The sequence below is a fragment of the Talpa occidentalis genome, unplaced genomic scaffold (genome assembly GCF_014898055.3).
Source record: "Talpa occidentalis isolate TD23 unplaced genomic scaffold, MPIMG_talOcc4v2.1 talOcc4.4, whole genome shotgun sequence".
NCBI classification, from domain to species: Eukaryota; Metazoa; Chordata; class Mammalia; order Eulipotyphla; family Talpidae; genus Talpa; species Talpa occidentalis.
In genome coordinates this window covers 35,924,537-35,950,997 of record NW_023604295.1, presented here as the reverse complement: position 1 = coordinate 35,950,997, position 26,461 = coordinate 35,924,537, and the positions used below count along the sequence as shown (strand labels likewise).

General features: G+C 37.8%; 1 protein-coding gene across 4 annotated transcripts in view; it reads right to left on the bottom strand.

The window, feature by feature from the left end:
• The window catches only part of TP63 (tumor protein p63), a 276,044-nt gene that overhangs the window by 26,964 nt on the left and 222,619 nt on the right, over positions 1–26,461 (bottom strand). For 2 of the 4 annotated variants that reach the window (XM_054700436.1, XM_054700437.1), the window contains 8 exons: positions 24,587–24,702; positions 23,510–23,619; positions 22,692–22,828; positions 20,808–20,890; positions 18,122–18,258; positions 5,628–5,785; positions 3,305–3,449; positions 1,919–2,012 (listed from right to left, as the gene is read on the bottom strand). In XM_054700436.1, coding sequence (XP_054556411.1) covers positions 1,919–2,012; positions 3,305–3,449; positions 5,628–5,785; positions 18,122–18,258; positions 20,808–20,890; positions 22,692–22,828; positions 23,510–23,619; positions 24,587–24,702 — 980 coding nt within the window. Of the gene's footprint in view, positions 1–1,918; positions 2,013–3,304; positions 3,450–5,627; positions 5,786–11,676; positions 12,233–18,121; positions 18,259–20,807; positions 20,891–22,691; positions 22,829–23,509; positions 23,620–24,586; positions 24,703–26,461 lie in introns of those variants that run through there. The other 2 variants (XM_054700438.1, XM_054700439.1) reach the window with 2 other exon arrangements.

Genomic DNA, 26,461 nt, shown 5'->3' with positions numbered 1-26,461 from the left:
ATATGAAAGCATTTTGCACATTATAAGAATATACTCTATGACTTTTTATCAATGATATTATGTTATGTTAGATCATTATTAACTTATCCTTGCCTCTTACAGGGGGTACTTATTAAAACTCCGAAATTTAACCACATTCCTTTTCCAGGAAGGAACATCAAATAACTTAGTCTGGCGCTGAGAGACAAGCTGAAAAAGAGGTGTCTGTTTCCAGTAATGAGCAGGAAGAAGCCGAGGTAAGGATACAGAAATTAGATAGTTTCCCAACATTTCCCACTTTGGAAACTTGCAGAGTGGAGATGCTCTGCTTCTCTATTCCAGCAGAAGACTGCACTATGAAAAAATTAATCCACAAACAGATAAGAGGCTATATCGCTTTATGCTTCTGAAACTCCCAATAAATCCAAAACTCTTAGTAAACTAGCCTTCATTAATCTGCAGGATTCTCTGGATAGAATTTTAATTGATGACTGACAGGTGAGAAAAGCATGGTCCAGAAATGGTCACGAGACCTAGGCAACACCAGCAAAGATGGACTTGTGGAGTGCAGCTGAAAATCCAAATAGCCAAAGGAGCACTCTGACATGCTGCCCCATGGGAACAAGTGAGTGAAGAGAAAGTATAACTTCAAAAATATAGGAAAGGGACAAATTCCCTCTTCCATCCTGGAGGACTCTCAAACACAGGGCAATTCTATCTCTTCAGTGGATGGATGCCATTGTGAAGTTATCTGAATCCCATTGGAACTTATTCCTGAAGCTTTGTGTATAGATTTTGTTTTTAATTTATTCCATCGGGGACAGCCAGACAGGGCTGATTCCTGGGGTGAAGAGGAATGGGTATTGGGGTAGCACAGTGCAGACTTGTCACCACAGGGCTGGGCTCTCATGCTGCAGGGGCATCTCTAGCATCGGTGCTCAAGGAGGGGGAGAAAAGAGGTCCCAATTACTAGAAGCAGCAGCAGAGGCAGAGAGGGTCTTCTCCCACCAGTCCATAGGGCCCTCTGGAAGCTAGAAGAGAGGACAGTAAACCCCAAAGACAGCAGCATGAAGAGCAGTCCAGGAGCAAAATCAGATTGCCAAAACCAGAACAACATGAGCTCCCACATGAGCAGTAGTTTAAGAAGTGTTTTAAGAAGCAAGAAAAGCCCCCTCCCATCCAGCTTGCTCCAAAAGACAAATCAATGAATATCAATATATTACTATATCAATATCAATGATTTAACCTCGTTTGATTAAATGAGGTCCAGTGAGGCAAAGTGATAACCCCAAATCCCCACTGCTAATAAAAAGCATGATCGGGATTTGAATCCATGACTACTGATATTTTTCCCAATGATCAGAGCTGGCTGGGCCATAAAAGTGAAAATGTATGAACATATGGTTCTGAGAGGCACATCTGAATTTCCCTTAAGGTTCTACTTTAAGGAGAGGCAGAAGTCAGCTAATGAATTTAAACTAGCAGCTTACATCTCAGGGTCCTATTCCTGGCTCTGTCATCAACTCATCATGGCAAATGACTATATTGTCATCTCTCCATGTTTTCAACTGAGATTAACATCACCTGCTTTCTGCTAGGATCCCTGGGACCTATACCAATTAATGAGAACATCCAACTAGTTCTTTGAATTTGTTAAAGATTCTTAAAGGTGAATTAGATCTCCTCTTTCCCATCTGCATTCGGGTTCACTAGACAATGGTCTACTGACCAGGCAAATTGAGGAAGTCTAATTACTAAAAGTCTCATATGTACTACCTGGGAATCTTTCTCCTCTGGCCATGGGTTCCATTCAAGTTGAGACTAGGAGTTATGAAAAAATGAATTTGAAATCTAGGGGAAATTGACTTATACAGCAGATGTCACCAAAGGAAGGAAATGAAGAAATAAAACTCAAGAGAAAAGTCTAACAGTTACTTACATCCATGGAGTAATGCTCAATCTGATAGATGGTGGTCAGCCCCTGGGTCGTGAAATAGTCCAGACATGATGAGCAGCCCAACCTTGCTAAGAAACTGCAGAGGGAGAGGGAAGAGGTAGGAAGAAACAGAAAAAGAAAGTTCACCCCAACTGCATTGGCGAGATAAAGGAAAACCCAACATTTTGCCCTGGGATGCCCCACAGAAGAGACGAAGGGCAGATAAATTATATGTTGAACTTGGATATGAGGTTTGGGGATGATTGGTGACTTGAAATTTAGGTCTTGAGAAATTAAAATCAACTGTATGGATTCTTGCCAAGCAGTGATTTTCCAGTGGTGACCTGTGGAATTCTGGGGGTCCTGCAGACCCTTAGGAGCCACTGCAGGGGTGAAAGGAAGGAGTCCAGTGGTCAGGTTTCCACTCCACCTGCCTTCTGACTCTTCATTTCACAAAGCGCATCTTTACTTCAATTGTTTTGCATTTAGGACTTCTGAGAATGGTCCATGTGCCTAAGAAAAAATGGTGTGCTGCTCTACTGTGAAGTTATTCATGCTTTTTGACATATGTCCTCCTTAGAATACAGACCCCTTCCTTTCTGGTGTTGGTCTGACTGATGATGCCAACACTGCTGTAAAGCCAGGTGCTGGAAGGCATAAGCCAGGCACTATGATGGCTACTGTTACCTCAAGCACCTGAGGATCAACACACATTATTCCAGAAGCCACATGAAAGATTCATCCTGTGCATGAAGCAGGGCCCACACCTTGTACACTAGAAGTAAGATTTGGGTACCTCTGTGGGAAACAGATCTTTCAGGCTTAATGCATTATTTTCTTCTGGCCATCTGAGCTCCCTTGTATGGATTGTGCTCATTCCCCAAGTGGTAAAGCAGAAGAAACCACCAAGTTCTTGAAATTCCCTGCCATCTTACTAATATTAAAACTTTTTTTTCTGGACATCCAACTCCAAAATTATGAGCCCATGGTGGCTGAGAGTTATGAGGCCTAGCGAGCAGGAAAGGGAGCGAGATAGAAAGTTTACTGCCCTTTTGGGAAACCCAGCCCTGAGCACCAATTTGAAGGCCACAAATGACAGTATAAAAATGTGAGGGCAGAGAAGGGAATAAGTGAAATGGGGAAATAGGCATGAAAAGTCACATGCCTATAAACTCACATTTCCACTTTTCCCATTCAAATCCAAGCTGATCATCATGGTTTTCCTTGAATGAACCCTGCTGACCATGACACAGGTCAGAGATAACAGTGGTTGAAATCCACCACAGGGCTGCTTTCTTTCCAACTGTGCTATTGACTTTCACAGTGTCCACCCTCCACCACCCAGAAATGCTTAGGATGGGCCCCCAGGGGCACATGCTGTGGACTCACCTGACAAGGCTGCAATCTGTGGGGTACGGAGGTGGGGGGGTGCAGTGGGAGGTGGATGGCATGGAGAGAGGGGGAGGGAGGGCCTGGGTTGGGCTGAGTCCATTCATGTCTCCAGCCATTGGCATGTGGGTGCCCATCATAGGAACTGAACAGAAGCAGGAGGAACAGAGAGGGTTACTGCCATCATCATGTACCAGCATCCCAGCGGTCCATTTTGCCTGGATTAATGTGACCAAGGTCTAAACCTACCAGCCTTCTTTTCAGTCTTATCTCTCACTATACCCCTTCATGTACCCTACATCTCATCAAACAGAATGGTCACCAAACTTCTTGATCTCTATACCTCTCTTCGGACAATTTTTATCCACTCCTTTCTCTAATTCTAATGCTCTGTTGAATTGCTTATTATTCTTATTGATGATATGTTCCTCTCTGTATTTGACTTCATGGTTACATTTCTATCTCCCTCATTAGAATAATCTCTTTGTGCATAGAAATTAGACCTTATCCTCTCACAGTGCCTGGCACAAAGCAGATGCTCAGTAAACTTCAGTTAAGTGAACTCATGAATAAATCTGTGAGTAAGGGAATCTTTGGAATATTTATTTGGAAACAGCAGGGTTTATTATATTTGTAGAGAAACATAAGCCTAATACAGGAGGATTCAATAAATATTCCCGCTGTTTCTTACAGATCATTTCAGGATTGTATTCAGGAAAACAACCACCAATAACCTTTTTTTATTAAACCATAAACCGGGACCATTCACTTACAGAGAAGAAAATTCTAATAGCAGTAATATTTATGAAACAGATTTTTGCCCTTAGGCCAAAGCAGGAGCAAAACAACATACTTACAAAAAGATTAATATAATTTGCTTCTGTTTTAGTGAATAGTAGTTGCCAAAGGGGAAAGGCCTCTGCCACTAACTAGTGAGCTAACGTGCATAAGCGCCTGTGTCAGCTATTTCCCCCATGACTTCCCTGCTAACACCAGAGGATAATTGTGAAGTAAAAATAAGGAAAATTAAGTAAACTGTAAGTTATACAAGCATAAAGGATCATCATCATTACTAAATTTTGTTGTGCCAGGAAAGAAATTGAGAACTCTAAGAAGTCACAAGAAAGAAAACAAAGTAAAAAACTGATTCCTATTCCTTTGGCTGTCAAAGCAGCAGACCTGTCAAAGGGTATGGTTTTGAGATTCAGGATGCATTTATGCATTTATGACCAGGGAAGGGGTAATATGGTTAGCATATTTACCAGGTTAGCGTATTACCAGGGAGGGGGTAATATGGTTAGCATATATGTTGACATGCCAGGCAACCATTCCACATATATCTCTACTTCATTAAAATCAGGATATAGGCCTGATTTTAAAATCAGGATGTAGGCCAGATCACAGAGTCATAATGCTAGCCTCCCTTAACACCTTAACTTCCCAGTCTTCCCAATGCAACATTAAAATGCAAATTTAAAGAGTTAATAAATAATGAAGGATTTCAAAGGACATGGCTGGAGCACTTATTTTATAAGGGGGTTTCTCAGATACATGTGCAGTATCCAGGTTTTACCATCCTTGCATTTTTACCATCTTGCTTTTAAATAAAATTTGAGTAATAGTTAGATTTAGTTCTTGTAGACAAGGTAATTATATTTACAGCAAATCTGTCATCTATTTCTCACATTGTCTTTTACATTTATACTTAATTGACATAAGGAATTTGTGTGTAAATAATAAAAGGGAAATTCTTCTCTCTATGTCAACTCCCCGGTGACTATGTATGGGATGGAGTAGATGACTTGAGAAGGTAAAGATTATAAGAACACAAAATCATATCAACAGTGATAATTTAATGAATGGAAACTGAGTATTAGAGCAGAGAAGTGACTTTTCCAGAGCTGCACAGCTAGCATTGCATGCAATTAAGTCCAGAGTTCATGCTACTTCTCTAAATTTTAAGTCTATTTCCCACATACTGGATGCATTTCCTTTTGACTCTTTCAAATGATTTTCCCCATCTACCTAAGAGATGATTCCTCATCCCAGCTGGCAGAAAGTAAACTGCTATTTTCACAAATATCTTGTCCCACTAAAGGAACAGCCTCCTCCATCTCAATCAATGTGCCCTGTAATGAACTACACACTTCAAAAATGAGGAAAATTCACTCTGAGAAACCCAACCCACTCAACTGTTATCTGATCTGTTTCACTGTGCATTTCACTTAGCTTCAGAGCAAGTCCTTCCCTTACCCCAGAGTGGAGTTTCCCCTTCATTAGCCCTGTTATTCCTTTAGCTGCAGTTAAAGGGAAATGTTCTTACTGTTAGCTCCCATGCCGTCAGGAATGGTGGTGGGAGTGAGGGCGTTGCGCTGCTGTGGATTGATAAGCTGGCTCACGGAAGGCAGCTTGTTCATGCTGTTCATTTTGTTCAGGGGTGGGGAGCTGTTACCGTATGAAGACTGAGACTGCATCGAGGTCCTAGGAACACAAACATGGGAATGATGGTGAGCATGGGACACCAGAGTGGGGACTGGTCATTCCCAACAGGTCTCAGATTAAAATGTAACTGTGAGCTATATCCTTGCAAAAATATTTTTTCCAAAATCAGTGACAAAAAGCTGCTTATGTTTCCACCTGAGAACTTCTGTCTATAGAGAGATCACAAGGCTATCATAAAATCATATTTTTCTTAAATGTGTAGAGTATAAAGTTGAATATCTTCTTAAAGCATCTCCTTTGTAGGAGGGAAAATAATTGTGTCCTCTTTTTTCCTCAGTTGTTATCTCCATTCTTTCCCCCTTCAATTTAAATAAATTTGAAAATCAATAATGAAAATGACTTGAGTGGAGACACAAAGACTTATGAAAGACATGGAGATGCCAATGTCAAATTTCAGCTGAGGCACTTCATTTTAAACTTCCTAGGCCATTTGCAATATGCAAAAATAACTGCAAAGCTAATCAGACAGAGACTTGGCAGTAGACCCAGCTGTCGTGCAGAGTCCCCGTCATGAAATCATGCTTCCTCGGATTAGGTGTTCATGGATCATTAGAGAACCCACTGGAATGCTAATGCCTTTTCTATACAAAGCAAAACAAAACAAAACAAAACCCCAAAAACTGGACTCCCAAACCAATGTTCTTTTGATTTTCCACAAGTCTCCTGAGAGGCATAGAGGACAAAGTAATTTTCTATTTTACAGAATTGGAAATTTAATAGAATTGATTTGTCATACCATGCACTATTATACATTTGCTATTCCCTACTTGACTGCCATTCTTGGCTTTTTCTTCAAAAGTAGTGACGTCTACTCAAATCAGGACAGGATATAGATTCAGAAAATCAAAGTTTGTCTTCCTTCAGCATACATTAGCAGTAAAGAGTGTTGCCTGGTTTTCTCCCAAGAAAACTATTCATACTATATGCATATGTACTTACTGCATGAGTTTGAGGTCAGAGGTAGAAAGACTAGTAAGAAATGGTCACATCTATGAGAAGATCATAGAATACTGGACCTACAAGGATAATAATCCAACCTACCTCATAGACAGCTGTGGTGAGAGCTGGGAAAACTAAGAACAAACTTTACAGGTTCTGGGCATTTACAATAAGAAATTCCTATGACCCCAGAAGAAGATGATTTTGAGCATGTATCTAAACTGTGGTGGGAAATATTCCCTTATAACACTCCTCAAAGTATCTCATTTTGTTCTGGTTTGTCTCCTCTTACTGTAGCCATAGCTATATTGGAGGAGAAAAAAATAATTTGAGCTTTATATAAATTTTGAAAGGTTTACAAATGAGCCCAGGGAGCAAATAAACATTATAATAATGTTTGAAAAAAAAAAATAAGTGGCTCCAGCAGTATACGGTAGAGTAATACAGTTTACAGCATTCTCTATAAGGAACAAAACAGGCTCTATTCCATAGCACTGAAGAGCACAGATAGTGGAATTCAAACTATGCTGTATACTTATTTGCACAAATAAGCACGACAATGTATACTTAGCACTTCAGCATTTTATAATCACTGACTTTAAGGAAGGAGGGTATTGATTATTCCTTTACCCTCTTTCAAGTATTCACAAATATAGATCTATGTTGTTATAAATGAATGTTTATATAATAGAGCCTTCCAACTGCAAGATATTTGAGGCGACCAAGCTCTCCTTTATTTTCTAAATGATTCTCTTATATGTGATTTTTATATATGTTATGGCAGGGCAGGGATGGCCAGAAATTATTATGTCTATTATATAGAGGGATGAATGTAAGCTTCTAGAAAAAAAAAAAAAAATGTCTGCGATCACATATCACTAAATGATGAAATGAGATATCTCATGGCCTGTACTCCAAGAGGTTTTTTCCTTTATTTTGTGACACCTTTGCATGAATAAAATAGTAGATTACAGAATCAATAAATGGGTGAATCAGGAAGAGAAATGTGGGAGACTGAGCTAGAGCAGGGAACAAGGGATGCTGTAAGTGAAGCCTATTGCCTCCCCCTGCCCCCACCCTTACCCGCAGCTATCGCCAAGTAATTCTGAATCCACTTCATGCCTGTCCAGAAGCTCTTACATCTTCAAACCTCTATAGGTTCATACCAAAGTGTAGGAAAGCACAGGGCAAGGTGGCCAAGAGATGCTTTGCTAGTGTTTCTTCTAAGTATCTTGTCTACCACACAGTATGTAAGATTCAGACAGTCCAGCCTGCAGAGACAGGTTGGTCATCTGTAATGGAAGGAGACCTATAACTATCTCACACTCCCCTGAACCAGGCAGACATGCAGTAAGAATGGAAGGATGCATTGTTTAAACCATTAATGCCCACCATTAGAAAAATAGAAGTATATTTAAAACATCTGCAAAAACATCTGCATGTTTTTTGGGACCACAATTGCAGTAAATGTTTATTTCCAGTCACAATTCCCTTCTCTCTTTCCCTCTATGGATTATGTCATCATTTGTATAGGCCCAAAACATCTGGGCTCACCTTCCACATCTGAAACAAAATAATTCCTTGAGATGTTAAGCAACACTCCTGAGTCTCACTTTCTTAATCTGTAGAACAAGTATTATATTCACTCTAGAAGAATTGCTATGAAGATTGAATTAGTTTATGTGAGAGTCCTGGACATTGTAATTTGTAGGTGCTTAATAAACATTGGTTCCATTTACTTCTTCCCTCCAGTTCCAAATGTTTAATACTATAGCATATGGCCAAGGGAACGAGAAGAATCCGATTAAGTACTAATAAAAGGAAGTGGTATATTTTCTTAATTGAACAAATCCATAAATTAGGGTGAGCAGAATGGTGATAAGAGAGTGTGAAAAGGTCAGACATTCTGAATGCCTCCCCTTCTGTGCAGGCATTTAACAGGGGAGTCTGTTTGTTACTAAGTTTGCATGTCTGAAATAGAAAGAACATTCTGATGACCTCTGTGTGCAGTGGGAAAGGGAGCAAAGCTGAATACATATGTGGCCAATTTATAGGCCTTGAAGAACAACCACATGTATTTTTTCATTACAAATAAAATCATCACAGTCCTTGAGGAGACAATGCCAAAGACTGCTGGGGAGCTGGAGACATGGAAAATTTGTTCAAAGACAACAGGACCTGTGCCATATGGCTTTTTTTTTTTTTTTTAAAGATTTATTTTTGTGCAGAAGAACTAGGGTGTAGGCCAGAGGTGTGGGGGTAGGGGTGAGAGGATTCACCAGAAACAGAGTGGGGAGCAGAAGAGGCAGATATACTGAAATACACTGCTGAGGAGGGCAGCAGACAAGACAGGAAAGGTCTCTGCTGTGTCATGTGGGTTGCTCCCTGGTCGGGGTTCAAACCCATGACACAGTGGTGATAGTGTCGTAGCGCTGAGACTTAACCCCTAGGCCAGCAGGGAGACCGTTCCTCAAAAAACAAACAGAAAAAAGTGAGAACACAGATCTTCTCAGAAAACTAACAAGGCTTAGGTGTTTTTTCCTTTTTTCTTTTTTTGGTCAAGGTTTATTAGGTTTTTCTAGGCATCCAGAGATGTACAAAGGCATGTCTCACAGATTTCTAGTTATGAGGAGATATTCTAGTGACATCAAGTCCCTGTTCCTTAAACAATTTAGACTTCTATATACATTAGTAAGATTAAAATTCAGAATTCCAGAGTAATGATCTTTAGGTCATAGAGGATTAGAAATGGGTTTCCTGAATCCAAGTCTTTTAACTATCTATTTGCTAGAAAGTCAAAATCTCTAAGACATTTTCTCTACCTTGCTGGAGATGCCTAATATCCCATGAAAATATTACTTCTTTTGCCTTAAAGCTGCTATTGTCAATTAAAAAGCAACTCCCTATTAGAATCTGGGAATACCTCTGAGTACATCTGTTTCAGCTAACTTCTGGAGTGCAAGAACTGAGTGGGGGGTATTGGGACTAGAACAAGATATCACTGGATGAGAAAAGTGTAAAATGGGGAAATTCATGGCACATCTGAAACAAAACTGTTCCTTCTCCAAATTCTGCCCAGGACTGCCTGGATTGTAACCTTCCTGGGGAATCTTGCTTTTAAAGACAAAAGGCAGCATTAATTCTCTAGATAGATCAAACATAATTGTAAAATAATTTCCATCAGTTCAAATATGTGCACTTATAAAAAAAGACACTGTAAAAATAGAAAAACTTAACATAAAAGAGTGTAAAAGGAAAAAATCATGAAAAGCAAATGTTAAAAAACTGAATAAATTCATGAAATTTTTACAGAGATTTATGATTAAAAATGGCAAGAGTGAGTGAAAACACTTTGCCAATGTAATGGGATGCTCTGGTTTTACTAACACACCTTTTTTTTTTTTTTTTTTTTGTGGGACCCTCGCTGGCGGCCGGGGAACGAACTGGCGCTGCAGAGGCTGTGGGCAGCCTCGCAGCCCAGCGCTCAACTGCTGCACCACCAGGGTAGGCCCTTTACTAACACACTTTTACCTCAAATGTAAAAGTAAAAATGTTTTTTTCTTAAGGATTTTTCTAAGCTATTAGGTAAATTATTTTAATTTCAAATACTTGCTTTTGAAACGTTAAAAAAACATTTATTCAAAGATCAGAACATACTGTAATTATTTCTGGACATATTTTCCTGTATAGATTTCTGGAAGAATATTTGCTAATGCTTATGTCACTAAAGTCAAATTACTTATAAATTTGGATTTCATTTAAATTCCTTTTAGTAAATGTGGCAATATAAGATATAATTCAAGACTTGCTCAGAGATGTGAACAAATATTGCTAGTTTGCCTGGTTTCCTATGATGAAATTAAACATGTACAGGACTAAAATACATTTTCAAGTTAGTGTAGGCATTGAAATTTAATTTGCATACTGATGACCTTGGTACAGATTTTCTTAAATAAAAACACCAAATACTGACAAAAATGTAGACAGAGCCAATGTGAATGTCCTATTATTATTGTTCTTTAAACTTACACATCATATTTTAAGCATTGAAATAAAAACTTCTAGTATTTAAGGAATAAAAAAAAAGCAATAGAGACAGAAAAGAGAAACTGCAAGATAAACCAAGATGCAAAAGTTTATTGAAAATTAAAATCACACATCCATAAAGCAACAGCATCAATAACAAGAAATCATTTTTGTGGGGACACAGAATAAAGGGCTGGTGACCTGGTGATTTTTAAAGTCTATATGCTATTATATCAAAATAAGTTTTTTTTAAGGGAAAGATATAGATTCTCAAAACTTTTTGAACCCAAAAAAAGAAAGCTGTCTATCTCTCATTGTTAGGCAAGAGTGTTTAAGACGTATGTGCTAGGACATCACTGGACAAAGGAGTTTGAGCTGTGTCAGCCTTATGGCTGCTTTTATAGGATGACTCAGCAATAGGAGCTCCAATCAAACAAATAAATCAATGATTGGTGAGAGGATCTTTTAACTCCATTTCAGGAAGGGAAGCATTATATTTATTGAGTATATTCAATACATGGTTTTTACCCTTGACCAAATAATTAGGCTGGCTTTAACTTCTTGTAAATGACAAAATAGGCTTTACTTGCCTTGGGGTCTAAACAAGTTTGGGAATAGGTCTCTAGGGTTTCCATGGGCAAGGAAGGCTATCATATCAGATGCTGACATATGGTGGCAGTGACAGTATCTGACCAAATGTTTAATGAACCTTCTACCCACATATGAGGGGAAGACACTAATAATGCAAGTTTGCAAAAAGAAGAAAAGAACATCCCCACATTGGCTACTTGGGGTAATAATCACATCTCTGCCCAGCAGTACACTTAACACCTTAGTTTGTTATTATTTGCAATATTATTGCATGACCAGCATTAAAAGGGCCTGACTGAGTCCCTCAGTCATTTACAATTTATGCACAGACAATAACTTTTTTCTCCTTTTCTTAAAAAGACATCTTAAATTTGAGACCTGCTCAAAAGCTTCTTTATGAGATTTAGAAACACAACAGAAGGTAACACAGAAGAGTTCCCATGGACATGTACATGTCCCTCTTCCCAACCTGAGACTCTCCCTTCCAAGAAACAATGCCAAAGTTCACAGACAAACACAGCGTTCCTGACTGATCACCACTAGGTCTAAGGATACAGAATCTGCAGAAATATCCTTTCTTGAAAAGTTTTGAGTCCCTTCAAAATATGTTCTCACTAATGGCTGTGTGCCTTTGAGCAGCTGGGTCTCCTAGCCAAAGCGCCTTCAAGTCCTGCTTAGGAGGGCTGGGTACCCACACACAGACACACACACATGGAAACACGACAGACACCCACTCCAAACACAGAGGTGGGACTCTAGGGGTACACCGATCGGTTGGAGGGGTTGGAATGTCTAAGGAAGACGTCAGATTGTTTTGGAGTTTCTCTCCGGGGCTCCACAAGCTCATTCCTGAAGCAGGCTGAAAAGAGACTGCAGAGAGGAACCAGAAAAAAGAAAAGATGAAGGCTTAGCACTTCATACATTCAAATTAATTGAATACAGAGATATTCTCCTACCTTCATGATCATAGCATAGAAAGAATAAAATGCCTGAAAAGCTATTTTTGATCTTTCCTTTTTAATCTGCCTTTAAAATTATTCAGAAATGATGTTTTTTCAAGATTTTTATGAAGGAAAAAAAGTGAAATAAGCCAGTTGTAGTTAAACAGACATATTAGAATCACTTGTGGAATTAAAACAAAATGCTTTTTGTCCTGGATCCCTTCAGAGACCAGACTGGGGCCAGGCACATATATTTTTAACAAGTTCCACAAGTGATTCTGTTGAGCACTACTGAGACAAGGTAGGTTAAGGTGGTTAGCATAGTGCTTGGCATTCTGAACTCGATAAATGGAAAAAGAGAATGCAGAGACAAGAATTAAGTTTAATCTTTTGTAAAATGTCATCTGCCTAATTATCATGCCTCATTACTATTCTTGTCAAACCTAACTATGAAGTATGAAGAAATATGATTCTTATCAGACTGGGGGCTGCGTCATCATGCATTTGCAAAGAACTATTAATGAGCATTTTGTATGTGCTTAGATTGAGATGGATAAATATCTTAATCCCTTTAGTCACAAACTTGGCCTATAAGTGCACATATCAAACCTATGAAAGCAACTTTTACATAATTAATGTCATTTATGCCACATGGATGCCAGAAACAAATCCTTTTATTTTGTTAAAGGTTGTGTATCCCATGAACTGTTCGGGAATTGTTTCCCAGATGGCTTTCAAATCACTCTGGCTATTCCTTGCAAAGGAAAAAAAAAAAAAAATTACTAGTTGAAGGCTCAGATTCAGTAAACCATCTCACCTGCAAGAAGTGGTACTGCCAAACTAAAGACATTAGCTTTGACTTCTTGTTTGAATATTGCATTTTGTGACTTCTCTTGGAGCAAGAAATGAATGAGATAATAGGCAGAAACCAAGTTTTAGTTTTGACTAAGAGGTATGGACCATAGTGGTTCAAATTTCAAGACCTAGAAATGAGATCAGTTCTACAATGAATGAGATATAAGAATTTAGAAAAGTGATTTAAGATCTGATTTTAATTCATCTGGTATTTTTCTTCATTATCAATTCAGAGGTAATAAATCTCTTTCCTGACAACTTAGTGACATAGCTGTAAAGTTCAAAAATAGATTGCATAACCTTTAGAACCTAGTGCAGTTCTATGGACTATAAGATTGCATTACATAAAATTGCCAATTACTATTTGACTATGGAACTGGCAATTTCAAACACATATTCTGGAAATGTGTACTCCTAAGTCAAACCTAGAAATTGAGCATTAATCATATCTATCAGTAATATAGAGACTTGCACCTTCTGCTTTCTCCCTACATTGGTAATCCTGGAAATACTGCTTGCTTCTCCCTTAGATACATGAATCTGGGGAAAAAAACAGTAATATTGAAGAAAATCATAGGGAAGTGAGTTTAAATAGGATTTACCCTTGAATCACAAGAAAAAATAACCATCTAATGCAGAAACAGAAAAAAAAAAAAAGGAATAGATTCTTGCTTTAGTTTTATTGTTACAACTTCCTTAACTAACGAGGCAGACCAGAACATTGCAAAGAGCTGTGTCTTCCAAATATACATCTCACTTTAGCTTTATTATGATCTGAATATGAAAACAAAGGTATAGTTCATTGAGTCTCAGTTTTCCTACTTATGGTAAGAAGAGGCTAGAACTAATGCTGTGAAGACCCACTCTACGTCAGTATTCTCAGCCCTGCAATACTATTGAACCACACTCATCAAGTGATCATAGAGGCAAATACTAAGAATGTCACATATTGCCATTAAAATTAAAGTGAAATCATCTTGTATAAACATAAAAATAATTTCCAGAGGAAAGTCAGAACTATGCTAAGTAAAATTTTAACAAAGTGATGTTGGTCTGAGATCAGGATGGAAGCCAACAAATAGGATAAGCTATAGAAAAAAATGAAAAAGAAGTAGCACTGGTCTAAAACACACAAGTCAGAAGATTCCTAAATAGGTCTCAAGTGGCTCTGCAAAGCTGTCTTAAGCAATTGTATGGGGAATATAAAAATAAAATTTATTAATTAAAAAAAAATCTACAGATGGAAGCACTGGGGGAAAAAAAAATAAAATGTTATACAAAAAAAAAAAAAGACTTAACTGTTCTTTAAAATATGAAGGCACAAAGCATAGTGTTAAGAAAGGGTTCAATTTGTCTTCACCTTAGATTCTGGCTTCTATTAACATTACCCCCATGTTTCTTTTAATGTGTGTAAATGAACTAAAATCAAATTTTATCATAAATGGTGTAAAGCCTTCTTACATCTATAACAATTTAATTCATAAAAACTTGGTGTAATATTTATCCTCCAAAAAAATCTATGATCATGAAGGTAATTGTGAAGGATTTTTTTAAAAAGGAAAACCATGCACAAATGAAAAGCAAGCAGAGAAAAAACACAAAGTGGAAAATCAATAGAAGTAATTAATCAATAGAAGTATATAAGTATTTTATTACTACCTTGTAGAATAAAATTCCCTACCCACTAATTTTCCCTCTACTATAAGGGAAGTACAAAATTGATTCCTTACCAGTATAAAATTGGTATTATGTTTTTAGAAAGGAAATCACAGACTATTATAGGCATTTTTAAGCTGATTTATTCTTTTCAAATGATTGCTACAGAATTAGATTCCCATTTATCTTTGACTAGACATTCAAGTTTTTTCTTAGAGATTTGCATGAAAATAAAAGAGCTGGAAAAAACTCAGCCAAAGAATACAGCAACTAGATTTATATATATGTCTATCAATCATTGGAGACCCATACATATAAACTGTAACAATGGCATAATTAGACCAAATGTCCATAGTATGTAAAGACTGCAATTTGCAACCTAAGATTTCCATGCACAGTTATTACAGCTGAAGTTAGTTCTTATATACTGTAGGATAACAATTCAAAAACATGCAGTGATACTTTTAGATGGACACCCCAGAGAACCATAAGTTACTAATTCCACACAATATATTGGTGGCCACACATGCAGCAAAGTGAAAAAAAAAAAAAAGCATCTAAATATTTTGTGTTTTTTAAGGTTAACCATTTAAAGATGGAAGTTTTCTTTGATGAGCTAGATTGTTTTATGAAATATGAAATGCAAAATAATATCCTTTTAGAGTCAGCCACTTAGACATAGCACTGGATAACATCATGAAGAAATACAGGATTCTGTATTCTCACATTCGCCATGTAAACAAACATAAGTAGCTTATGTCCCTGACTGACTGTAATTGATTCTTCTAGCTTATATATCTCTAAAACCATGTGACTAAATTATTCCCTTTATTGTATAACTTAGAGAAACTGTTTAAAATTGTTCTACTAACATGTATGACACTGAGAATAACTTTCCAGAACACTCTTAAACTTTCAGAAGGTGTTCTAGTTAAGAATTCATCAAGAAATCTTAAACTATGGAATGGCTGGAATCCTATCTTTCTCATCTCTATCCTTAATACTTTAATGTAAAGAACTTCAGCAAAACTATGCTATGTGAATCAAGCCAACCAGTTCAGTCTTAGTTGATGATAGGATTGCACTGCTAACTACATTTTATGTCTAGATGGATATGTGATAAAAGAGATCTCTGTTTAAGACGGGCATCTTTTTATTAGGCTGGGCATTTATTTAGAAATGTCAACTTAAAATCACTTGAGAGTTTCCTAAAACCTTTTAATACCTCTCTACTTTATCATATATAGATAGACAGATAGGTAGGCAGGTAGGTAGGTAGACAGGTAAAGAAGAGGTTAGAACTAAGTTCTTAAATGTCTCTCTGCTCCACTCTCACTCACTACATATCTATGGATTAGTTTTGACTCCAGTGGCAGAAATGAGTAGCTACAAGAAACCATATGAAGCAGAAAACCTAAAATATTTATTATCAGTACTTTACAGAAAAAAAGAGTTTGCTGACTGGCATTGCTAGGTAGTCAGATCTATTAAGTCACAGTCTTTAATAAGTATCAATTTGGCCTAATAGTCAAAAGAAACAGGGAAGAAAATCACAGAGCAACTATTTCAGCATGATATGCTACTGTGTAATTCTTCGGAAGTCCTTATCTTATTTTTTTCAATTCAGGTAAAATTGGCTTACGACATTGTGATTCGGAGATATAGGAACACACTTCTGATGTCTTTTGGCTGAAAACAAATATTTCCAGTGTGAATAGGACACAATTTGTGATGTTTCTTAACACTATCCTATGTATATCCAGGGGAAAGCACTTACCCCCTCTGGGTCTGTAAATAATACTAGCGGTGTGTTTCTTTGATCACCATTGTCTGATTTATAAGGACTATATCAGTTTACACTTGAATATATTAACATATATTTCCATCTGCTATCCTAAAGAATCTAAAGGATTGGCAGTTGGAATTCTGCATGTAATTTGGGTTCTAAATTCTCTTTTGGAATACTTTGTGTCTTCCAGGAACTTCTAGATTGAACTTTCTACTCAGCCTTCCCTATAAAACCTTATAATATGATTTGTAACTCATTCATGCTAGAAGTAAATGGTGAGATCCTTTTCAGGCAGAAAGGGGTCTTAAATGTTCATCTTTTTAATGGCCTTTAAAGAGAGAGCTGCTTTTTATCTAACCTGCTGCTGCCAACCCTACATATACCCTGCAGTCAATGGATGCACAGGGATCCCTTCAAGGTATCAGCAAGAGAGTCTGGTGACCTCAACTGTATTTATGTTGATTATAAAAAAACATAACATGCTCTCTTTATCCTTTATCGTATGTTCTATAGCTACCACAGTTTAGTAGCTAAAGTGTAATTAGAAAAGAACCATTACCTATTGTTCATTTGCATTTCAATTATAAAGACAATATTTGCCTTAGACAAGATGGTTTTGGTTTAATCTCACTTTGCCTAAAGAGTAAAATCAAACATTTAAATTATTCAAATGGGCCCAAATGGATACATTTTACATTGATCTATAGATTCTGTCAATATCTTCAGTACAGACAAGATATCTTAATGACAAGTGATTTTTAGTAACCATAGAAGGATAAGTATAAACAAACTTGATTCACCAACTTCCCTTCCTTTCAAAAGAACTATAGTATTCTGGTTAGTCATAAAACAATCAACATCATCAAAGATACAAGAGTCAAGATAAAAATTAACATATAAATAGGTTGAGTATATTCCAATATGGTTACAAAATCTGGCCCAATTTATGTAAAAATGTAGAGCAGGAAGACAACCTAGAATAGGGATGTTAAAATTTGGCAATGTGATGCCACTTTGCCCCTTTTACACCCATCGATTTTCCCAATGAACATGCACTAGGTTTCAAAATGCTTCTTAACACAGCACTCACAGAGGTCACTTTATATATATGCTATCCCTAACTACAATGGTTTTCCCCAAAGTGGATCAGGTATACATGCCAAAAGAGTATGAGGCAATCTAATGGGATAAGGGAAGATCAAACCTTTCTAAATATTCACATTATTACTAGTATAGTGTATGTACTCAAAATGCTTAGATCAAGGGTATATAAAAGAGAGCTGTTAGTATGAGTCTCTTTGAATTCACCTGAAATGATTTGGATTCAATTTCAGAAAGTAGAAGCAACTTCTTAAAAGGCAGGTTTTTGTTGAAACTGAAAAAGGGCCCCACACTAGCTCATCTGGACCTATCATGTTCTTCAGTCTCACCACCTTATCTCCAACATCACCCACCAATCCCCCTATTGCTAGCCCATATAAATTGTCACACTTCAAAGTCCTAAAATAACACACTCACTGTTTCTGGAGTAAGTGCTGGTGCTGCTGTTGCTGCTGTTGTCTGTATGTCTCAATCGTGTGCTGAGGAAGATACTGCATGAGCTCCAGGGACTCCTTGATTTTCAACAGCATTTCATAGGTCTCCCGACCCCTCACCTATGAAAGAGAGCAGGAGGAAAGAGAAGGAATGATGAAGATTTGTAGAACTATCAGGATAGTCGGTCCTCATTATTCATGGATTCCATATTGGCAAATTCATCAACTTGCTAACATTGATTTATAACATTAAAAACAACCCCAGTGGCATTTTTGGTCATTGCAGACATGTGTTGAACGCTGGAAAATCTGAGTCCACCACACCTGTTTCCAGCAGAGGCTGAGCAATGTGATGCACTGCCTTCCATTGTGCTGTCATATGGTGAACAAGTGTCCTTTTTCTTGTTCTCTCTAGTTCTCTCATATTTTTACATTTCTGTACTTTTTGGTGGTGAATTTTCTGTTTAAAATGGTCCCTGAATGTATTCTGTGTTCCTAAGTACAAGAAGGTTGTGAAGTACCTGACAGAGAAAACACCTGTGTTAGATAAGCTTCGCTCAGTTATAGTGCTATTGGTTTTGAGTTCAATTTTAATGAATCAACAGTGTCTATTAAATAAAGTATTCATAGGTAGAAATACACATAAAACAAGATTATACACTGATCAGGTGCTGAAAATATTGTGAAAAGAGGTAGGAACTGAATCCTGCAGTCCCCCTAGGAGCAATGATTCAGTATTCACTAGAATAGCATTCAAATGACTTTAGAAAATGAAACTATAACAAATAATGAAAATTACTATAACTACTGCTGGAAGGACAAAAGTTTCTGCTGGGCTAAAATGTGCTTCTCTCTTTAGAGAGCCTCTAAAATGCTTTAAAAAGTATCAGCAGGGCCAGGACTAGAGTGAGGCAAGGGACCGGATAGGGAGTGAATGCCCATTGAGGTCTTGTGCCAGTCCCATTCCTGAACATGAGAAGCAGAATTTGTCAAAATTCAGAAATTGGAAGATTTTCTCTACTTTTTGTTGGATTCACTCCTACTCACTCCAGCCTTACTATTGGTTCTGAGAAGCTTGTTCTAACCTCAGTCTTCCAGATGGAGTCTTCTGTCTGTCTTTTGTGCTCCCACAACTTCACTCCTGGCTCTGTTGAAGCATTTGCTTTTTTTTTTTTTAAAGATTTATTTATTTATTATTTATACAAGAACCGGGGTACAGGCCAGATTAGCGGGAGGGTGAGAGGATTCACCAGAGACAGAGTGGGGAATATAACAGGCAGACTGACTGAAATACACTGCTGAGGGGAGCAGCAGGCAAGACAAGAAAGGTCTGTCGCACCATGTGGGACCCTCGCTGGCTGGCTGGGATTGAACTAGCGCTGCAGAGGCTGTGGGCAGCTTCACAGCGCTGCGCTCAAGCGCCTGCGCCACCAGGGGAGGCCCGCATTTGCTTTATTGTTTCAACTGTTTGCTCACTAAAAGGCAGGTTCTTTGACATTAAGGACTCTATCCTACTTATTTCTAAATGTCCAGCATATTTGCCACTCAACAAATACAAACAAAATTCCTGTTAAATTAATAGAGTTTTTTTTTGTTCCCAAGCTTTAATTTAACTAATTTTTCATTCAATGTAAGATGTAATTAATCACATGGATTTCATTAATGGAAAAGAAATTCCTTAAAAAAATTAACTTTCAGGTGATTTCTATTTTGGCATGAAAAAATATCAGGTTTTCTAGAATATTTAATACATGGGGAAAATTTCAACTTAAACTTCAAAAGTTGGTTCCATATGTAGACTGAGAAATGAGACTGAGAATGTTACTAAGTCATTGATTGTTTTACCAGCAAAAAATCCATTTCCCTGAGGATGAGGGCTCAGCAAAGGCAGAGAAACAGGTATGGCTTACACAAACCTGCTGAATTGCTTTAGATTTAGTCTCAGGTGGAAAGTCCCAGTCAAATCTCCAAATCTCCTGGCTTTGCTTGACTGTCTCACGGGTTAAGTTAGGTGGCATATTCAAGGACTGTACTCAAGGACTATACTGATTACTTCACTTTAGTGCCAGTCTAGATGGCAAAGACCTCAGAATAGTAAGAATTCAAGGAACTGCAACAGTGGTCTGAAAAAGGGCACCCTATTGACCAAAAGAGGCCAAAGCCCCCTGCGGGAATGAATGATCTCCTTACAGCGTAATTGGGCCCAGTCTTCTGGCCATTCATATATAATTGAGGTTTCTGCCATGCTTGGCTTTTTTATAGTACTGTCTAAAAAGAAATCAGAGTCATCTCTCTATAATGGTATCAATGTTGTGAAGTCTTTCTGACAGATTTTAGTTCCAAATTGAACCAGCCAGATAGTTTCGGATAATCTTGTCACTCTTAAATAATGGAATGGAAGTTAATTTTAAATGTTTGGGTAAGTATAATACTATTAAGAGGATAGGTCTGGTTGAGCAGTAAGTAGAAGAGCCCATACTCCTAATTTATCCTAAAACTCTGGAGGGAAGGGAGAATTTCCTAATTTTTTTAAAAATGCATATTTTCTCTGTTTTATCTCAGTGGCCACCATCACTCCTTTCCTTATTGTCACAGATAATCAGAAGATGACAAAAGAGTAAAAGTGAAGGTAAAAATGAAACAGTCATGAGTGCCCAATGGAAACTCACTGGTAAATATAACAGTTCATCATCGGGGGATCTTCGTTTCTTGATGGATGTCATCTGGATGCCATGTGTGTTCTGGCGAAAAGCTGATGGAGGAAAAACACAAGTTTCATACTGGAAACATTTCTGAAGCAAGAACGCATTTATTAAACAGAAAGTAGCTGTAGTGAAACCTGGGAGATCAGAGTTTCTAGTTCTAAGCATCCACTTATTGGGCAGTGCTAGCTTTTCTAGTAAGTGTTAACCTCATAATAATGAGGTGGGGGTAGGGTGAGGCAGAACATGTGAAACAAAGAAATTGGGGACACCGGGAAATTGCCTTTGGCTTCAGTAGTACTGCAGGATTCCCTGTGCCTTGCTGCTTGGGTCTGTGAACAGCTGTTAAGGGAAGGAAGATAAATTGGTTTTGTGTTTTATTTTTCAGATCATTTATCTTCCCAGGAAGTAAATGTGCATTGTGGAGGTTGTCTTGGTAATGCATGCAGTCTTGTGTGTCCTCCCATCTCACTTTAGTACAAAGATCATACAACTTCTGGCACATATTCTCACTTTTCAGGTCCTCAGTTTTCTCTTTGGAAAGATGAGTGAATTAGCTCATAAGTTCCTAAGGTTTTCACTATTAGAAATTATGCCCAGGATTCAGGGTACAGAGATAATCTCCTACCAAAATTAAGAGAATCTGTTTTTATTGAAAGTCACTCATTTGTAGATAACTGGTATAAGAAAATGCCATCAGTCAGACTTGAGTAAAATTAGGGTGGAAGCATAATTATTTATACATAATAATAAATATTTTTGAAGAGTAATCAGAGAAAGAACAACAGGAAAAGAAAATCATGCTAAGAAGCTAGAAGTTAATGTTAATGGTTACTAGTTGTCAAAATATTTTGTTCTGTAAAAAGTAATACAATTTTTGTTTCTTATGGTCATTAATCAGAATAATATTAAAAACTTTCTGAATAAGTAAATTACATTGTGATTGGTTAAAATATTTGTAATGATATCAGGCTTTGGCAAGCCACCTTCTAGAATCAATTGTCACAGTTAGAAGCATATATGGATCATATATGGTGTTTCCTACTCTTTGTTACTTGGGGAGGGAGCCCTCTGTGGGGATATACCTCATGGCAAAGGGGGTTTCCAAGTAGAGAATGGGACCACAGACTGCCCTCAGTGCCTGTCCCTACACCAGGAACAATTTCTCCTTAATCTATCTTGCACTGTGGATCCCATGAAATATTTCATTTAAAAACATGCATTCACTGCTTTTCAAAAAGAAGTACAAAAGTAACAGACCCAAATCATTAGGCTCCCTGTCGATGAGGTGACTGAGTACCCCAGAGGGTCATACACATCAAGGTTCAATGAAACCCGGATCAATATACTGCTCAGACGGTGTGTTATGAAAAGCATTCTTAATCCTCATGATTCCCACAGACTCATGAGGTAGGAAGGTGCTATTGTGAGCCTTCATGCTCAGAATAGCAGAAAGGAAAACTGATATTAATAGACAAACTAGCCTCTCAAACTAGCTTCATAAAGGTCGTAGGGCCTCACCCCAAGAATTCTGCCTCAGCTAAACTGGGAACTGAGAATTTGCATTTCTACCTGGTTTTGGACCATGCTGATGCTACTGGTCTGGGAGCCAGCCCCACACATTTTGGCTACTACTGGGCTATCAGATTCTCAAAATGATGATTCCCTTGTATAAGGCTGGAGTGTGTACCTGGAGAACATCAAGGCGACTGCCCTTCCCACTGCTGCTCTAGGGCTGCAAGTCATACACTTTCTCTGACACACTTCGGTCTGATTAAGCAGCTTCTCAAATACTCTCTAGCCCCGTATCTTGACTCAACCCAAGCCCGTTGGGCCACTACAGCTACTTACGGCGCTTCGTACCATCACCATTCTTTGTGCTGTCCGAGACTTGCTGCTTTCTGATGCTGTCTTCATCCGCTTTTCTGTCTCTCCCTGGGCAAGCACAGATCCGGGCCTCGAAACAGCGTCGGCCCAAGACTTGCCCACTAGGAATTAGAGAAAAGAGGAAGAAAGAGTTAAGTTAAAAGAATTCTGAAAGTCCCCTGGAGTTCTCCCATGCCATGCGCACCCCCCCACCCCGCCCCTGGCCATCACCAGAGCACCACCACCACCAGCAGCTCAGTCCCAGTGCTTTCAGGCTGGACCCATCAGCACTTGGCACGACACAAAAGTGCTAACACGCCACAAGCAATGTTAGTAAATAACATTCCATTTGCTCTGCAAAGAACCTCCAAGCCATTAGCTGAACAGCTGTATTTAGCTACATATTTTGAAGGAAACTTGAGTTAAGCCAGTGGATGTCTCAGGATAAAATCCCCGTAGGCAGCCCAGACTTACTCAAAGAAACTGTTAAATGCCTTGGGGGCCCCATGAAAACAAACACTGTCTAATAAGAAACTATTCCAGTCAAATGTCAAGAATTCAGGTATGAAGTGACTTGCACACCTCCCTGATTCTTTTTTCCCCCTCTGTCTTTATCCACCCGTTCTGTCTCCACTTTCTTAGATCTTTTATGTAAGTGTTTGCAGCAAGGATTTAAAGCACAAAGGACAAAATCAAGGGTAGTTCTTTGCTGTGCATGCCAAGGTAATGATAAAGCAGACATAATTTCACTTTGCCCTCTGCCCATGGTTTTGCAGAATGACAATTCTGCTTATGCCACTTACTCTCTGGTTTCCAGTGTAACAATGATTAAAATTGGACGGCGGTTCATCCCTCCAACACAACTGCTGTTACACATGAAATTGTACAAGACTGTCGTGAATTCAGTGCCAACCTGAATATGTGGGGAAAAAAAGCCCATGTTAACAAAGGTTTGAACTGATATTTGTCATTCGCAGTCCTTCCTTCTTTTTAAACAACTCTACTTCGGCTGAAGTGATGTGCTTTCTTCCGAGAAGGCCAGGTCAGAAACCCATCATAGATTCTCTTTGTCTTGTTTCTTGGGAAGTGTAAAGCCATTGTTTACAACAATGGACGCTACATAAGGTGAGGAATGCTCTTCCAAAACAATTATCTTTGACCCTAATCATTTATAAGCTGACCCACATCATCCAATTGAAACAGGGTGACATATATTAAAAATCACTGAAAAGGGAGAGCTGAAAAAAATGACTAAGTATAAAATCATATGCCCAGGATATTTCCCCTATGTTAAGTAAAAGAACACAATATTTATTTGAATGCACACTTGTATAAATATCTTTAAAGGCCCCCAGATTTAAATCTAGTCCAAAGGGCTCATTTATAGGTGAGGCTATATGAAGCGGAGCCCAGAGGAGTGTCACAAGCTGAAAGTCCACACAGCCAGGCCATACAACTCTACTTTTCTATATGGCCATCTCCTCATTCACACATCAGTGAGGACATCTCTCTTAGCTGGCTCCTCATTTTCAAGCTAGTATAAAAATTCTTGGTGGTCATGCATATCTATGACCACCAGGTTCAATTGCCAATTAAGATTCCCTGGATGAGATGTTATACATTATTCTACTTGCAAGTTCAATTATTATCTGTTTTTAAGATGGGAAGAAGGCATGGAGCCATTTTACCAAATTAATTTATTACAAATTTAGGAGATTTGAAGGACACAGAGAAAAGAGACTATGGAGGAGACGAAGAGAAAAAAACACAAAATGGTAACATATTTGCTGATAGGAACTAACAGAAAAATAAATGTTCAGAACACCCTCTATTACTGAAATTAATGCTATCTCAAATCTATCCAGTTCTTATCTTCTTACCTGGGGTGGCTCATAAGGTACCAACACACTCTGTCTTCCTGTGATGGGGTCTTCTACATACTGGGCATGGCTGTTCCCTTCTACTCGAATCAAATGGCTAGGAGGAGCTATCTGTCCTGCAAAATGGAGAAAGATAAAAGATAGTTAATTCTAGCACACTCCAAATACACAAAATCAACTGAAACCATATAGACATAAAGTTGGTGACACGAGAAATAGTTTGTATAATAGAGGAAACATACATACTTAAAAAAAGGAGCAGACTCTGTTGCCAGACATCTAATACACACATTTTCATAACCTTTATAGCAACAGAAAGCACTAGAATGTTTGTCTATATTTATGGGAATAGTTTGAGGTTTCTGATGTATAAGGTAAATGACTCAAGGTTTTATTCTGACCTGATCAGCAGAGGGAATTTTGCCAGTTCCACTGAAAAGTGGAAGGATAAGAAGCACATTAATATTTAAAAAGCTTGAGAGAAGATGCTGCCCCAAAAATTACCAGCCAAAGTACTAAATAAGAGGCAACAGATGGCAAGGATATTATCTTTCCTCTTACCTATTCTGTTCTCCATCTTAAAGCCCCCATTTATATACCTTTTCTCCTTCATAAAAAATGAGTAACTCATTGGTTTTGTCATTCTGAAAAAAGCCCAAATTGGAGAATAAAAAGGGAGTGACATTTGAAAAAGAGGGTAAGCAAAATTTCATAAAACTGTGATTATTGGCAAAGTACAAAGCTACACAAGCAAGAATCTGATTCAAAAATTGGAAGCTATAAAAGTGTTTTCAACCATTAACAGCATATTTCTAGTCCACAAAAACGGACATTCAATGAAAATAAAATACCAAGTGTATCAAAATGCTCTGTAAAGCATCATACCTTATTGCAAGAACTAAAAAAATAACTATTACATCAAGCAATGATAAACAAAAAATAAAATTTATGTCACCTTGATGGATCAAAGGCAGTTATGAAAATTAATAATAAACTCTAGCTATATGGAATGATCTTTCAGACATATTGTGAAATTAAAAGCAAGATGTAAACATATGAATAATGATGAGGGATAGCAATGTGTCAAAAATAGTTATGTTAAAGTGGGAAGATATTACTTTATTTTCCCTATTTAAATTTCTGCCTATTCTTTTCCTCTATTATTTTTTCTCTGCCATCTTTTATATTGTTATCATTCAAACTTTTCAGCTATAAATTATTCCTCCTTTTAAATATATTTTCTATATAAATATTCTAACTCCCAATCCTCCTGCATTCTCATCATTCTTAGATGAGTCCAATACTTTCTCCTGTCCTTCTTTTACACTTTTCTGTATACATTACTTAACCTCCTTTCATACAATCTTAGAATATTGGGTATAAGCTACCCCTGGAAAATAGCGATCTCTTCTATAAAGCTATTGCTGGATCTGAGGCTCAGAACACAGGGCATGACTTATGGATGGATACAGAGCTTACAGGGGCTATGAGATATTTACTCCAGGTGCCTAGTATTTCACTGCACAGTCTCCCCTCCTAGCTGTTGTTCCAGAGCTCCCATTTATTCCTCTTACCCATTATTTTCATTCATTTAATTTTCTTCTTTCCCATTTTCCTTTTCTAATTGTTTCATATTTCCCCCTGTCATGCTCTCCCTCTTACCACTCCAGCTTTTGATTGGGCTAGCCTTGAAAAATTACTCTGGGAAAGACACTAAAGCTGAAGGATGTCCTAGCCCAGGCTGAACTGACTAGATGCCACATTGTTCTCCCACTCATTTTTTTTTTTTTTAAGGAAACAATAAGTAGTTGAGAAGTGAGTCTAGTTCATTTCATAACATTTTTACATACATATGTATTTTATAGCCCAATCATT